General features: G+C 50.0%; 6 protein-coding genes across 6 annotated transcripts; 3 read left to right on the top strand and 3 right to left on the bottom strand.

The window, feature by feature from the left end:
- Window positions 1-91: 91 nt before the first annotated feature.
- TrAFT101_006215 (uncharacterized protein) lies at window positions 92-2,585 on the top strand. The gene is made up of 5 exons (XM_024909879.2): window positions 92-693; window positions 768-1,168; window positions 1,236-1,402; window positions 1,468-1,867; window positions 1,951-2,585. Exons 1-5 carry the CDS (start codon window positions 477-479, stop codon window positions 2,116-2,118), a joined length of 1,353 nt encoding a protein of 450 aa, XP_024760744.1. The 5' UTR covers window positions 92-476; the 3' UTR covers window positions 2,119-2,585.
- Window positions 2,415-3,608, bottom strand: TrAFT101_006214 (uncharacterized protein). Its single transcript, XM_024903965.2, has 5 exons — window positions 3,374-3,608; window positions 2,949-3,189; window positions 2,822-2,877; window positions 2,596-2,750; window positions 2,415-2,532 (listed from the first exon to the last, which is right to left on the bottom strand). The coding sequence occupies exons 2-5, from the start codon at window positions 3,125-3,127 to the stop codon at window positions 2,488-2,490; spliced, it is 435 nt and encodes a 144-aa protein (XP_024760743.1). The 5' UTR covers window positions 3,128-3,189; window positions 3,374-3,608; the 3' UTR covers window positions 2,415-2,487.
- Window positions 3,609-4,461: 853 nt separating this feature from the next.
- TrAFT101_006213 (uncharacterized protein) lies at window positions 4,462-4,776 on the top strand (the record flags this gene model as incomplete). Its single annotated transcript, XM_066127685.1, has 1 exon — window positions 4,462-4,776. The coding sequence occupies one exon, from the start codon at window positions 4,462-4,464 to the stop codon at window positions 4,774-4,776; it is 315 nt and encodes a 104-aa protein (XP_065983798.1).
- Window positions 4,777-5,433: 657 nt separating this feature from the next.
- TrAFT101_006212 (uncharacterized protein) lies at window positions 5,434-8,743 on the top strand. The gene is made up of 4 exons (XM_024908231.2): window positions 5,434-5,694; window positions 5,891-6,102; window positions 6,225-7,807; window positions 7,866-8,743. The coding sequence occupies exons 1-4, from the start codon at window positions 5,650-5,652 to the stop codon at window positions 8,240-8,242; spliced, it is 2,217 nt and encodes a 738-aa protein (XP_024760740.2). The 5' UTR covers window positions 5,434-5,649; the 3' UTR covers window positions 8,243-8,743.
- Window positions 8,744-9,743: 1,000 nt separating this feature from the next.
- On the bottom strand, window positions 9,744-11,132 carry TrAFT101_006211 (uncharacterized protein; the record flags this gene model as incomplete). Its single annotated transcript, XM_024900197.2, has 2 exons — window positions 9,744-10,272; window positions 10,342-11,132. 2 exons carry the CDS (start codon window positions 11,130-11,132, stop codon window positions 9,744-9,746), a joined length of 1,320 nt encoding a protein of 439 aa, XP_024760739.2.
- Window positions 11,133-12,264: 1,132 nt separating this feature from the next.
- Window positions 12,265-12,588, bottom strand: TrAFT101_006210 (uncharacterized protein; the record flags this gene model as incomplete). The annotated part of the gene is made up of 1 exon (XM_066127684.1): window positions 12,265-12,588. One exon carries the CDS (start codon window positions 12,586-12,588, stop codon window positions 12,265-12,267), a length of 324 nt encoding a protein of 107 aa, XP_065983797.1.
- Between the last annotated feature and the right edge of the window lie 256 nt (window positions 12,589-12,844).

Here is a 12,844-nt window from a genome sequence, read left to right as displayed (position 1 = left end):
CAGCATCCGCAGACCCGCTGCAGAGCGAGGCCGCCCAAGCTGCGCGACGTCGTCACCGTCTGAACTCATCCAAACGCATTCCACAGCCACCCCACCTTGAAGCTCAGCTTCCCCACCAGTGCATTGAACCAAGGCAGCGAGTTTGGCAGTATTGCGACTCTCTGCTTGTTTGCGATTCGGAAGACCATTCTTGTTCCCTTGACTTTCATTTACTGGCATCTGTGCGGCAATCCCGTTGCCCCCGAATACGCGCCGTAGCATCTCCACGAGGTTCTCCCAGGCTTATATACTTACGGCAATCAATTGGCCGACGAATCCCGGATCCGGGCATCAGATCTTATACAAGTTTGTCCCCGGAACATCTGGAATCTAGAGTTTCGACGAAATCTATCTGTCGCCATCACATAGTCAGCCTTTTTGCGTGATCGCGCAGCTACTGCTATCTTCTTCCAACCTATAACTACCTATAACACAGCATGGATACCCCCGCCGTACCTCTGCCGCAGGATGCCCGGGAACAGGCTATCCTAGACAGCCTTGTCGTCGTCCGCGACAAGCTCCTACTCTTGAAGCAGGACCGAACCACATATATTCGAAGCCAAGACATCCTCCCTCTCTATGACGAGACGATTGCAAGGGTAAAAGAGCTGAACGAAATACGCACTGAGACGGGGAGCAAGGAAGAGAATCGACGCAAGTCAAGCCAAGCTCAGTACCACGCGAGAGAGAGAGAGAGACGATGACTAACTAATGGCGCAAACAAATAGTTGACAAAGTCTTGGAGAGCTGCTTCCAACTGCTGTCCCTGTTCTACCTCACGATCGGACGCAATAACGAGATCCCCGCAAACTACGCATTAACATCGACTATTAAGAGACTGCTTGACCACTTGACCGAGGCCGATCTCTATTCAGCCAAAGATCTCGGGAGCATCAAGGCGACGCTAGCAAACCTTTCTCTAAGCATAAACCAAGCAAAGACTCGCGATAACAAGACAGAGAACTATCCGTATCTCCTCGAGCTCCTATCAAAGCGAGTGGAGAAGTGCCAGTCCACATTAGAGAACCTCCAAAAGCGATTAGGACGCATCGGAGAGCCTCTTCTTGCAACATATGAGAAGTTGATTTCCATCATACGATCTATTTCGTTTGCGAACACAAAAGCAAGGGTATGTACCGTGGCAAATATTCCTCTATAGAGGTACTAATTCAGATTCTCATCTTGGGCTTGCATAGTTTTCGAGCCACGAAGTACAAAAGCTGCAAAAGCAGCTGCTCGATATTGGAGAGAAGCGCAAAGATGGCCAGTTTATCGCTGAAGATGGATCCGTCCCCAAAGGTTCTGTGGAAATTGGAGAACTCTATCAGCGTTGCCTCAAGTGGTCGGAGATAGTATTGGAGAGGTAAGTAACTGACTGAGAAGCGCCTTTGAGTATCTCTTTGCCAGCGTCTAATTGATCTTCTGCAGACAAGGTGTTATGCCAGAGGCATTCCGCCCAACTTACAATACCCTTGTTGGCATTCGTAACGAGCTAGAGAAGCTATCATTGACACAAGCCTGGGCTCTGCGCGAGACAGATTTATATGACTTCCAACGCCAGCTGGATAAGATTGACGAAAGCCGACAGAATGGAAACTTTTATGATGACAGAGGCAGACCCGCCGACCTATACACGCAGCGAACGATGCTGTATTTGACGAGGCGAAGCTACGCCTACATTTATTCTTTCATATTAGCCTCAGAGCCGGTTTCTGAGGCACTTTTGCCCATCTATAACCAGCTCCAAACTCTCAAGAGATGTCTCCTCGAAGTCAGGGACAGTGGCGGCGTCTCTTCAGTAAGAGAGCTGTATCCTTATAGCATGAAGGTATGAGCCATCAAAAAATTACAGAATTGGAAGCAAAGAATTGTATCATGGACTGACTTTATCTTTCTCTCTATTCTAAATAGCTCAACTCTCTCGATAACCTGAGGGTAGACGGCAAATTTGTTGTTAATGGCGATATTCCCGAAGGACAAGGCAGTGTCAGTGAGCTCCTTGCCGAATGTTTCGACCTCAGTTATGATCTGAGAGTTGCAGCAGAAGAGGCAACAGCGGCTCATGCCGATGACAATTGAATTGTTATTTGCAGCACGATAACTTTCATTTTGCAAGGTGGCTTGGAAAGATGGCCTCTCGTGGCCCTCTTATCTATTAGCCCTCGTTTTTAAAGTCTTACGTATGTGAATCGCTTTTGGGAAGCTTAGTGTAATATTTCCTTTTTAGTTCTATCATTTTGCATTGGGGTTTCTTAAGGGTCTGGAAGTTATAGTGGCCGTCCAGCGATGGTATCTGCTCAGCTATGCTGATGGGATGATGGCTAACGGGGACATCGGATACATCACTTTTTAATTTGCTTTGGTGGCATTTACTCTTTTTTTTTCTTCATTTGATAAGATGAATCGATCAGGACCGTTGCTATCTATACAATGCTTCTCTTCCCTTGGTTACAAGGGGAATCTGAATCCGCACTTTATGGGATAGACTTGGACCTGGTGGGTTGGCAGTGTCAGTCTCTATAGCCTTAAAATGAAGTCAACTGAAGTCATTCTCACCTTTTCCAAATCCCAGACATCTGCTTTGACGTAAATATCGTCCTTGAGCATGTTTTTGGCTTCCTCCGCAGACTCTGCAACCAAAACCATGAGGCTGCCGGCGAAGTCCAAGTTTTCGGCTTCGTCGTTGACAGGAACGTCATGCAGAATGGCTCCTAGAAATTGCCATTTATTAGTCCATGCAAGTTTGAACAGTTGAGGAAAATAAGGATATAGGTATATGTACCGCCCATTTTCAGCTTGCCAGAGTCCAGGGTAGGTGCCATATCTGAAAAGTGTTGGCTATGTATGGTGATATTACACTTAGTTGTCTATCTCGCTTACATACGGTAGCCGAAGGAATAGGTACATACGCTCTAACTTCGAGACGCCTCTTCCGCACCTCGGGGCCAGGCTTGTCCGGGATGATGAGAAGAAACTCATATGGGCGGCGTACTCCTGAAGTGGCCATTGTGCGGATGAAAGACGGTCGTTGGAATTGAGGTTTGGTAAGAGGAGAGAGTAAACGACGGGTGGCGATCCTGGAAGCCATGGCGGGGGGTTGACAGAGGATTTTATAGCACTCTGTATAAGAAATGGCCAAGCCAGAGAGATCTGTAAGCAAGAGAAAGACAAGACTAAGTATTGGTTGTATTATGGGGAGGGGCTGACGTGCAGCAGGTATCAGCCCAAGAGAAGCATAAGCAGTGATAAACAGAGATGCATGTGAGATGGTTGCATTGCGTCGGAGAAGGGACAGAGGGTGCGCGCTAATGTGTAGCCGAGGGGTTCGTCTTACCGGCAGGATTTCTGTTTGAAGCTACAAGGAGCAAGCTCTGAATGCTAATTGGGTATGTTTGATAGTATCTGGAAAACTACGCTTAAGGGCCGCTCTGTGGTTTTAATACACGTACGAGGCTGCGGCTTGCTGCGGCTTCCTATTGGCTCGGGAGATGGTAACCCGAAGGGACTAGCCAACCAAGGCGCGCCCTTGATACTACCGTTGACTGGTTTGTAGGGTAGATGCAGGATATTAGTGATTGAATGCTGCTGAGGTGGTGTTTAGAACAGCTTTGTGTCCAAATAGCGGCGCTAGGAATGTCGAATTAACCCCTCCTTTTGTTAGGCCTCTTGCCTCCTTGTTGGGCACCAATCCGCATTTATTTGTGGATAAATGGCCTGGCAGCGGAACAGTACATGACACGCCATATTCTTGGCTCATCTCACCGAGTTGAAAGAGCCTGGAGACAAAGACCCTTGTTTGATTTAGCTTAAAAAGACACAAGGTAGCTTTAGTACCTACTACCTATATAGCCTTGGTAGGTATAGCAGTACGCAGACAGTATTCCGTTCTCAAGGACAAGCTATTATTACCCCACAGTCCCTTTCTAATAACGGTCGTCTACTGATATGCACGAAACCGTCCGAAACGAAACTCAAAATTTAGCTTGGCTGATGTCATCACGGATCAATCTCAATTCTGTGAATAAGTCCGTACCAGCAGATTTGGAAGACGTATGTACGGCAAAAAGGATGACCTCAAAATAACGCCATGTATGATGAGCATATACTGTAGTACATGGTAGGTGTAAGTAAGATTCCTCATAGAGGCTACCGACCTCCCTTAGTCCCTGTATGCAGAGTTACTGCTGGTGTTATTCGGTTATCGATAGGATCAGATCTATCTAGATTTCCATGTCTAGAGCAGCGCCCTACGTCATACAGCATTCGAAGATGATCATTCATTTGCCTCCGGCAATTTGAGCTCGAGACATGGAGAACCGTCAAGCATCATCATCGCAGTCAACATTGACATTAATGTTCACGCAACGCCAACGAAGAAACATCCTGCCTTTATCAACACCCTAAGAGAGCAACGCACTTTCAATGGCATACCGAGCGCCCCACGACAGAGACCGCCGGGTCTACATCATCCTCCACCAAGACAGCGTGTCAGTCACTATCCTGGGCGTCTTTGAAGAGCTGCAAGACGCCAATCGAGACTGCCTGTTCCAAGCAACGCAGGCGGGCATCGACCTGTTCCAAGAATCGCCTACCTATGGCCCCGACAAGTATCACATCGCCCCAATCGAGCCTGCACGGTGGGACACGGCGGACGGTGTGTCGTGCTGGGTTGAGAGCCATACGGTGGAACCGAGTCGGGTTGCGGCATCTAACCTGGCGGGGCGCCGGCACGGCTGATGGCTGGAATTGATGTCACGAAGCGAAATACAAGATTGTTGAGAGCAATAGAAAAGAAGGAAGAAAAATAGAGAACAAGAGAAAGGCCAAAGCTATGCGGAGGAATGAAGGAGGAAGGGCTTGGTTGCATTATGAAGCGATCCCGCAGCTTGCACACTGCACAACCTGAATTATACCTACTCGCGGGGGACATACAGGCGCTACTTGCTGTACGTGGAGGTGGCGAATTGAGGGCGCATCAGCCGGGAATATTCCTGCACAATGTACGATTACTATAGTGGACAGTCATACACACGGTATTATTGCAATCTTGCATCTCTCCCTCTGGCGCTGAGACGCGGTGCCCGGAATATCCCATCCTCAAGCTTCCATACAGCCGTAGATGCCCTACCATACTATGCATATTATGAGGATCGTCTCCTTCAAGACACGCACCTTTGACAGCCCCTCAGCTCCGCCCATTTCCCCGTAACGCCGCCGAGCTTGAGCGGGAAGCGCTGAAGATTTGGCGGGGTCTTCAGCACGTTGCAGGGCCCAACCGCCGAGTGCTAGCGCCGCAGCCCCCTGAAAGCTGCCCGCCCTAGTTGCCTGACCAACTCCAAGCTGCGCCCCAATAAAGTCGCAAAGCCGCGTATGTAGTCTCTTTCCCCCCCATCCTGCCGGATGCCATCTCACATCTGACCTCGTTTCCCCACGTCCGGAACGGCCAGACGCTGCATTTCCACTCGCGAGACGACGTTGCTGGAGCCTGCCAGCATTAGCATCAGCTTTTGTTGCCTTGTCCTTGCATGGACAGACGCCGGCATTGCATGACTTGCGCCCCAATTCGAAACTGCCGCCAGTGTCAGTAAGGCGTCTTTGTCTTCTCCCACCATGGCCGAGGTGGACACTGCGCCTACCTTTGGCGCAGAGCTAAAGGTGCGTTTGCGAGCTTGGCGATGGTAGACTCGTAGTGGCTTTGGAAGAAGGAAGAAGGAAGAAGGAAACAAGAAGGAGCAGTTAGGAGACGGAGGCTGAAGTTGAAGCTGGAGCTGACGTAGAAGCCGAAGCTGCTATGGCCCAACATCACCACCCGTCTTCTGGGCGCAATGCTGACCAAGACTGCTACTCATAGGATGGCTTCAAATCCGCCAATGCCTGGGTCAACAATGGAATCTCTTGGCTCGACGAGATCCAGCAGTTCTACCGCGAACGAGCCGCCATCGAAAAGGAATACAGCGCAAAGCTCGATGCGCTTGCCAAGAAGTACTTTGAGAAGAAGAATAGGAAAATATCCAACCTGAGCGTTGGCGACAACCCGACCTTGACTCCCGGTTCTCTTGAAAGGTAAGCCCAAAAGACCCCCAATAGGAGGAAATGGAGAGTGCGGCATATGTGCGGCGAATGTGCGCTGTGTTTGATTTGATGTGACATGTTATGAATAGGCGCTGATAATGTCGCGCCAATAGTGCTTCCCTAACCACATGGTCTACTCAACTTACCACGCTCGAATCTCGCGCCACCGAGCACGATCGCTATGCGAGCAACCTTATATCCCAAGTTGCTGAACCCCTAAAGTTCTACAATGCCCGATTCGACGAGCTGCGTAAGCGCCATGCCGAATATGCCGATAAGCTCGAAGCTGGCCGCGATGCGTGCTATGCCGATTTGCGCAAAGTAAAAGGCAAATACGATAGCACATGCCAAGACCTCGAGAGCAAGCGCAAGAAGACTGAATCACACGCCGATAAGGCCAAAGCACAGAGCGCCTACCAACAGCAGCTTTTTGACATGAATAACGCCAAAAATACCTATCTCATCGCCATCAACGTTACCAACAAACAGAAGGAAAAATATTACCACGAATACATCCCCGAGGTTATGGACAGCTTGCAAGACTTGAGTGAGTTCAAAACGTTGAAGCTCAACTTTTTGTGGGATGTGGCAACTCGGCTGGAGACTGCCATGCTTCAACAGAGCAACGGACTTATCGAGCACCAAGGCAAGGAAATCCAGAGAAACCTGCCCCATCTGGATTCCATGATGTATATGCGCCACAACATGGGCGCCTTCCACGAGCCACCAGACAAGGTCTTCGAAGCTAGCCCCGTCTGGCATGATGACGACCTCATGATTGTCGATGAGACGGCCAAAATTTACCTGCGCAACGTACTAACCAAATCCAAGTCTCAGCTAGCTGAGCTCCGGAGAGAGGTTGACAAGCAGCGAAGAGAGGTTGACACCGTTAAGCGGCTCAAGCAGCGTGTCCGAGAAGGTAAAGAGAAGAAAGACGAGGTTGAAGTCATCCGCACGCTGTTTGCTATGCAGGAGAATCTTATTGCTGTGGACCAGAAACGGCTTACGGCTGAAGTTGAAACCACCACCATTACGTCTGTAGTTGGCGATGTCACACTGGGGGCTAAAAACCACAACTTTAAGAGCCAAACCTTCAAGATACCAACCAATTGCGACTTGTGTGGAGATCGTATCTGGGGCTTGAGCGCCAAGGGATTTGACTGTCGAGATTGCGGCTATACATGCCATAGCAAGTGCGAGATGAAGGTGCCCGCGGATTGCCCTGGCGAGCTGAATAAGGAAGAGCGAAAGAAGATCAAGGCTGAGCGCCAGGCCGCCACTAATAGGCTTCTCACACCTGACGCAGGATCCCCAGCGCACGTGTCAGAGGACAACCTCACACGATCTAATACCATGAACTCGGCAAGCTCACAGTCACTACGGCAGTCCGTCGTGTCTGCGCCACAGACGCCATCAGAAGATACGCCTTCCGAAACACCACCCAAGGCGACCACACCTGTTGCAGCACCCGCCAAAGTTGCTGCAGTTGCTGCAGTTGGAGCGGCTCCCCCAAAGAGGAATAGGATAGTTGCGCCTCCTCCCACGGCATATATCTCGCAACCACCAGCGGGTAGCACGAATGGCATTGTTGAAAGGGAAGAAAAGAAGGGCAAGATGCTGTACCAGTTTGAAGCTGGTGGAGATGGAGAGCTATCGGTAGCAGAAGGCAAAGAAGTGGTGGTTTTGGAAGTAGATGGTGAGTATCAAAGAATCCCCTTGTCACTGAAAGTCCCTGAAACTTATATGTTATATAGATGGTACTGGCTGGGTCAAGGTTCGTGACGGTTATAAGGAAGGTCTCGTACCGGCCACATATATCGATCTCAACATTGCACCATCAACACCCGCGGCATCTGCTCGCCCATCTTCGACTTACTCCACATCAACCACATCATCAATAGCCGCTGCTTCAAGGAAGAAGGGCCCTGCGGTGGCGCCCAAGCGAGGTGCCAAGAAGCTGCGATATGTAGAAGCTCTGTATGACTACACGGCACAGAGCGAAGCAGAGCATTCCATGACGGAGGGCGAGCGTTTTGTGCTGATCAAGGACGATCCCGGCGATGGCTGGGCAGAAGTCGAAAAGGCTGGCGTGACGGCCAGTGTCCCTGCTAATTATATCCATGCTGTGTAGGTCAGACGGCATGTGGTGAGATGGTAGGAGTTGAAACGCTATGCTGTTTTTCTCTTCGTCCTGTCCTTTTATACCTCTAGCCCGAGAAAAAAAAAGGTAAGAGGAGAAAAGAGAGGAAACAAGCTTGACATGAATGAAGGAAGTGGGATTAGAGAAAGAGAGAAAAAGAGGGGGGACACATGACAAAGTGTGATACAAATCAATAGAGGAAGAGAAAAGAGTCATTTATACGACCACAAAAAAAGTAATAAGGGGAAGAAAACGGTCGAGCCCGCGCTAGCAAAATCGTATGCGTGTGTATATAGATGATGACAATGGGAGGACAAACCTTTTTTTTATGGGATTTTTGAAGCGTTATCTGATGATGGGTCGGCCTTCGCTTTGCTACTTTGTGTTTTTGCATTGGGAGGAGTATGGCATGGAGAGGGGGGTAAAAACAGAGATTGGCATATATATATATATATTTATATACATGAGATTATATAAGTTTTGAAGGCCGATAATGCTGTGATAATTCATTTGCTTGTTATCAGCTGCTTATAGTTATATATATCCTTTGGCTCAGGTTTTTACCTGGATTACGAATGGGAGTTTGAGTTACCGACTTCAATGGTTGGTCAGATTGTCAATACTAAATATTGAGCACCAGAGTCACGATTACTTGAAAATGGAAGCGAAGGGAGTATAGAGAAGTGGGTATATATGAATGATTTGAACCGCTGGAAAGAAAAGAGGTTCGTCTTTAGTGCCGAGTCCGGAGCCACGTAGAGGTGAGTGAATCTAAATTACAAAAAAAACCAAAAACCAAAAAAAGAAACCAGCGCTATAAAACACTCATACACAGGATGAACCTCCTGCTTCCATGGTTCATCCTTATACCAAGTCATGTCCATTTGCCTGCCCTTCCGGAGGATCTGTTCCCCCGGCAATTCTCCAATCTTTAGCCAGTCTCTTAAATGCAGGGAAAGCGTTAAAAAACTTAGGATACCGTGGATGCCGTATTCTCCCGTGCCACCTGTCCCTGATACCCTGTGAAACGCCGTTGGGGGAAATATATATAACGATAATAATGTCCCTCTTCTAAATAACAGAGGCAACCTCCTTAGTGTAAAAATGAAAAGCAGTGAAAAGAAAAGAAAAGAAAAGAAAGAAAAAAAGATCCGTTAGCTCCTGATATGCGTCCACCGTACTGGTGATAGTTGATCCCATTGATCGTCCCAAGGCGCAGATTGGGGGAAAGTGGTGAAGGTGTTCATGAAAAGGGGAATAGGCGAGGGACAAGTCTATGCATTATATGATTTTGTCTTCGTGAGAGATGGGTTATGTATGTGTAAAAAGAGAAGAGGGGAGGATTTAAGGTTTAATAAAAAAAAAATATACAGAGCGGGGAGTGTGTGTTTAATAAGTCTCATGGGATATATGTCGGCATATCGCAATCGCAATCTGGTGTCTCGTCTGACACATTTATGCCGGGGAAGCAAAGCGCATCGGGTAGAGGCTCCTAAATCATCTGTGCCGTGGGGGCTCCGAGCCCATGAGGATTAAGGCTATGATTTAGCGCATCTTGCAGCTCTGCAATTTGCGCCATCATAGCCAGAGAGTGCTCCTGTTGCTGGTCCATCTCGGACTTGAGCTTCTCGTTTTCCTCTCGCACCCGCTTGATCTCATCACGAAGATCAGAGAGCTCGTCTCCCCCTTGGCTACTTAGGCGGCGTTTTCGCTTCGTCCCAGATTTCTCGCTTTCATTGTCGTCAGGAGAGGCGGCGGCCTCAACTGGAGATGCCGAAGTATCCATGTTTGTATGTACTCGACGAAGATGCTCGTTAAGGTTCTCCTGTCGAGAGAAGCCCTTGCCAGTATGTCGCTTGCAGTTGGGGTGCGGACAGTTGACGGTGTTCTTAGGGCCCCCGTGCTTGCCATGAACCTCCCGCTCATGTCGGAGGAGGCCACCAGAGTATGTAAAACCAGGAAGATTTTCACATCCTTCCGCCGGGCAGCGATAAGGGCGTTCGTGCTTGTCCATGTGCTTGCTGTAGGTGTATCCGGTTAGCTTTGAGCTTCGCAGATAGTGGGGGAGGAGGGGGATGGGGTTAACTTACTTCCATTCGCATTTGCGGGAGAATGCACGGACATCCTCTTTGCAATCATCTAGAGGACAGTGAAATTTCCCATCCGACTTCTTGTGAACTTCACGCTCTGGTTTGATGATGGGCTTTACTCGCGATGACGGAGAAGATATGTCGGTGCGTGGAAGCTCTTTGCTTTCGTGTATAGGATCTGGTAGCGGCGGCGCATGCAGGGCGACCTGGAGCGGCGATGAGAACTCTGGTGTGTCGAGGTCTAGTTGGGCTGCTTCTTGAACGACAGCATCGTCATCAGCTAGGATGTCTCTTTCATCTCCCATGACGCCTCTGTCATCTGGTAGCATGGAAGCTTCTGCGGTATAATGGCTGAGGTGCTCGGCAACATCGGAGTCTGTGAAGCGTTGCTCGGCGGCATGATCATGCTCGTCGCCTATGGGGGGATAGGCACCCTCATGGATAAAGGATCGGGGCTCGTATGCGACGCTCATGGTGGCGTGTAAGTCGGAAATATACCCTAGCTGGAGTTTTGGGTGACGACACAGTACTTTAAGCTCAACGATGCTCTGGAAACTCGGCGATGGTGGCGCTCCGGGTGACAAGGGCGCAGCGACTGCGCTCGAAGTGCGGCCTCCAGGGCAAAGAGCGGCAGCTGGCCGTTGGCTTGTGATTTCTGCGGCCTGTGAATTGCAGCTCGGCCGGCTGTCGATGCTGGTACTGTTAGTTCGAGGTCGGGATGATGGCCTGAAAATTCTGGTATGAATGTTTTGCGCAAGGCCCTCGTCAGCTCCGCCTCGAAAGCAGGTCATTGGTCATTAGTCAGCCAAGGTCACGTGGTGTGACAGGGCGCTTGTGGCAAGCAGCTGCAAAAGCTGTGGCGAGGAGCTGTGGCAAGGAGCTGTGGCAAGGAGCTGTCGGTGGCTGGCTAGGTGGCTGTGCTTGTTTCGTTGCATAGACTCCACCGTTGACTGCCTGGCTCTCAAGCTCCCTCTTGAAGCTTCAATCTATCAAAGAACCGTGAGACCCAGATGCGCTACCTCGGCCCCTTAATAAGTCCCGAGCTCTTTTAGGCACCGAGGGCTCGTCTCTCCAGGGTGACTGATTTTAGATGAAAGATAATAAGCCCGCGGCCTCCTTGATGCGCTCACCAAGCGAGTGACTCATTGGGCAAGTTCATGACGCACGCGGGGCAAACTATACCGCAACGCGCTGCGCCCGGTTTAAAGAATGGCATAACGGCTTGGGAGCTGTGATGTTCAGTCGACCAGGCGGCAACCGAGGCACTGCCAACTTTGGTATGGCATCCTTGTGAACCGGTAGTTTGACACGGCGCCAGGCATAGCTCGCCCCAGCTTTGGTGGACAGCTGTATGCTTGCTTGCCTAAACATAGAGAAGCCATCCATGTCGGAACGCCCTGCACAAAGCTTCTGGCCTCGTGGGATGAGACCCAGCTGGTCGTATTCCTTGGCCGGCTGGCTGACGCTAGGCTGAGAACAGGATGAAGCTGGCCAACGAATGCTTCAGCTTTTAGGTGGCTGCCGGCCTGATTCATAAACAGGAAGCTGATGGATGGCTGCTAAGGAGTTGCTGGGGCAGAAGATCCTCGGGGCTTATGCAGGACTTCAAGAAAGCCTCTGGCATCTCATGCGCCCCTGACATTCTCTCCACGTATCCACAGCGGAAGGACGAAATTCTGCTGAGCGGCGATGCCTGTTTGGCTAGTTGATGGTGGCCATGATTGGTTTAGCCCTCGCTGTACAGCCTGGAGATGGGAGCGATGAGAAATCCAGCTAACATGATTGAGAGAGTAAAGCCATGACCAACCAAGTCGTTTGATGAGATGCTACCCCCCCTTTTCACCTTTCCCGTGGTCACTTGATATACACGGCACTCCAGGCGGTGGTTACCAACGTTCCGCCAATAACTCTGTGCGTGCATTACTATGACAAATTCCGTTTTAAATGCGGAAAGCTGGATGACTTCCGGCGGAGGGTCATCCTCCACATGACCTGGATAGAGACCTGGCGGTCGGCTTGCACGCAAAAACAGGCATCAGGACCAACTGTGCGAGGCGTAGGCGGCAAAGCCCAGTAAGAGGCTCCAGACGAAGGCAGCTTCATGAGACGCTGAAAACCTGTGGCCTGAGGCGGTCCGGTGAAGCCTTTATGAGGACGATCGAGGTTCTGAAGCAGAGCCGCAAAAAGCGAGTGGATTGAAAACGAGGCTGTTGGGGGCGGTGACTTGAATCTCAGGCATTGACGCATACAGACCAAAAGGTGAGGCTGGCAGGTCAGATCCTCAGGCAGACACCATGCAAGGGCACAGCAGCGGTGGGAGCTGCAGCCCGAATTCACTAGCTGGGACTTGCAGGTGTGCACAGTGTAGAGAGTAGGCAGTAGGTAATATCTAGATTGCAATAGTGATTACCTTACTGCATACCTACTAGTAGTACCTAGCATGGAAGCATCTACTAGTACTACCTGGTATACAAGTAAATCACTGTATGGAGGGATATTAAAC

Source organism: Trichoderma asperellum, chromosome 3, assembly GCF_020647865.1.
Source record: "Trichoderma asperellum chromosome 3, complete sequence".
NCBI lineage: Eukaryota > Fungi > Ascomycota > Sordariomycetes > Hypocreales > Hypocreaceae > Trichoderma > Trichoderma asperellum.
Note: the sequence above shows the minus strand (reverse complement) of the source record. Positions and strands in the feature narration are given on the sequence as shown.

Coding starts and splice junctions, on each gene's coding strand:
- TrAFT101_006215 (XM_024909879.2), top strand. CDS start 477: ATGGATACCCCCGCCGTACCTCTGCCGCAGGATGCCCGGGAACAGGCT. Junction 694..767: donor GAGCAAGGAAGAGAATCGAC/GCAAGTCAAGCC, acceptor GCAAACAAATAG/TTGACAAAGTCTTGGAGAGC. Junction 1,868..1,950: donor TGTATCCTTATAGCATGAAG/GTATGAGCCATC, acceptor TATTCTAAATAG/CTCAACTCTCTCGATAACCT.
- TrAFT101_006214 (XM_024903965.2), bottom strand. CDS start 3,127: ATGGCTTCCAGGATCGCCACCCGTCGTTTACTCTCTCCTCTTACCAAA. Junction 2,751..2,821: donor TGGCAAGCTGAAAATGGGCG/GTACATATACCT, acceptor GGCAATTTCTAG/GAGCCATTCTGCATGACGTT. Junction 2,533..2,595: donor ATGTCTGGGATTTGGAAAAG/GTGAGAATGACT, acceptor CCAACCCACCAG/GTCCAAGTCTATCCCATAAA.
- TrAFT101_006212 (XM_024908231.2), top strand. CDS start 5,650: ATGGCCGAGGTGGACACTGCGCCTACCTTTGGCGCAGAGCTAAAG. Junction 6,103..6,224: donor ACTCCCGGTTCTCTTGAAAG/GTAAGCCCAAAA, acceptor TCGCGCCAATAG/TGCTTCCCTAACCACATGGT. Junction 7,808..7,865: donor GGTGGTTTTGGAAGTAGATG/GTGAGTATCAAA, acceptor TATGTTATATAG/ATGGTACTGGCTGGGTCAAG.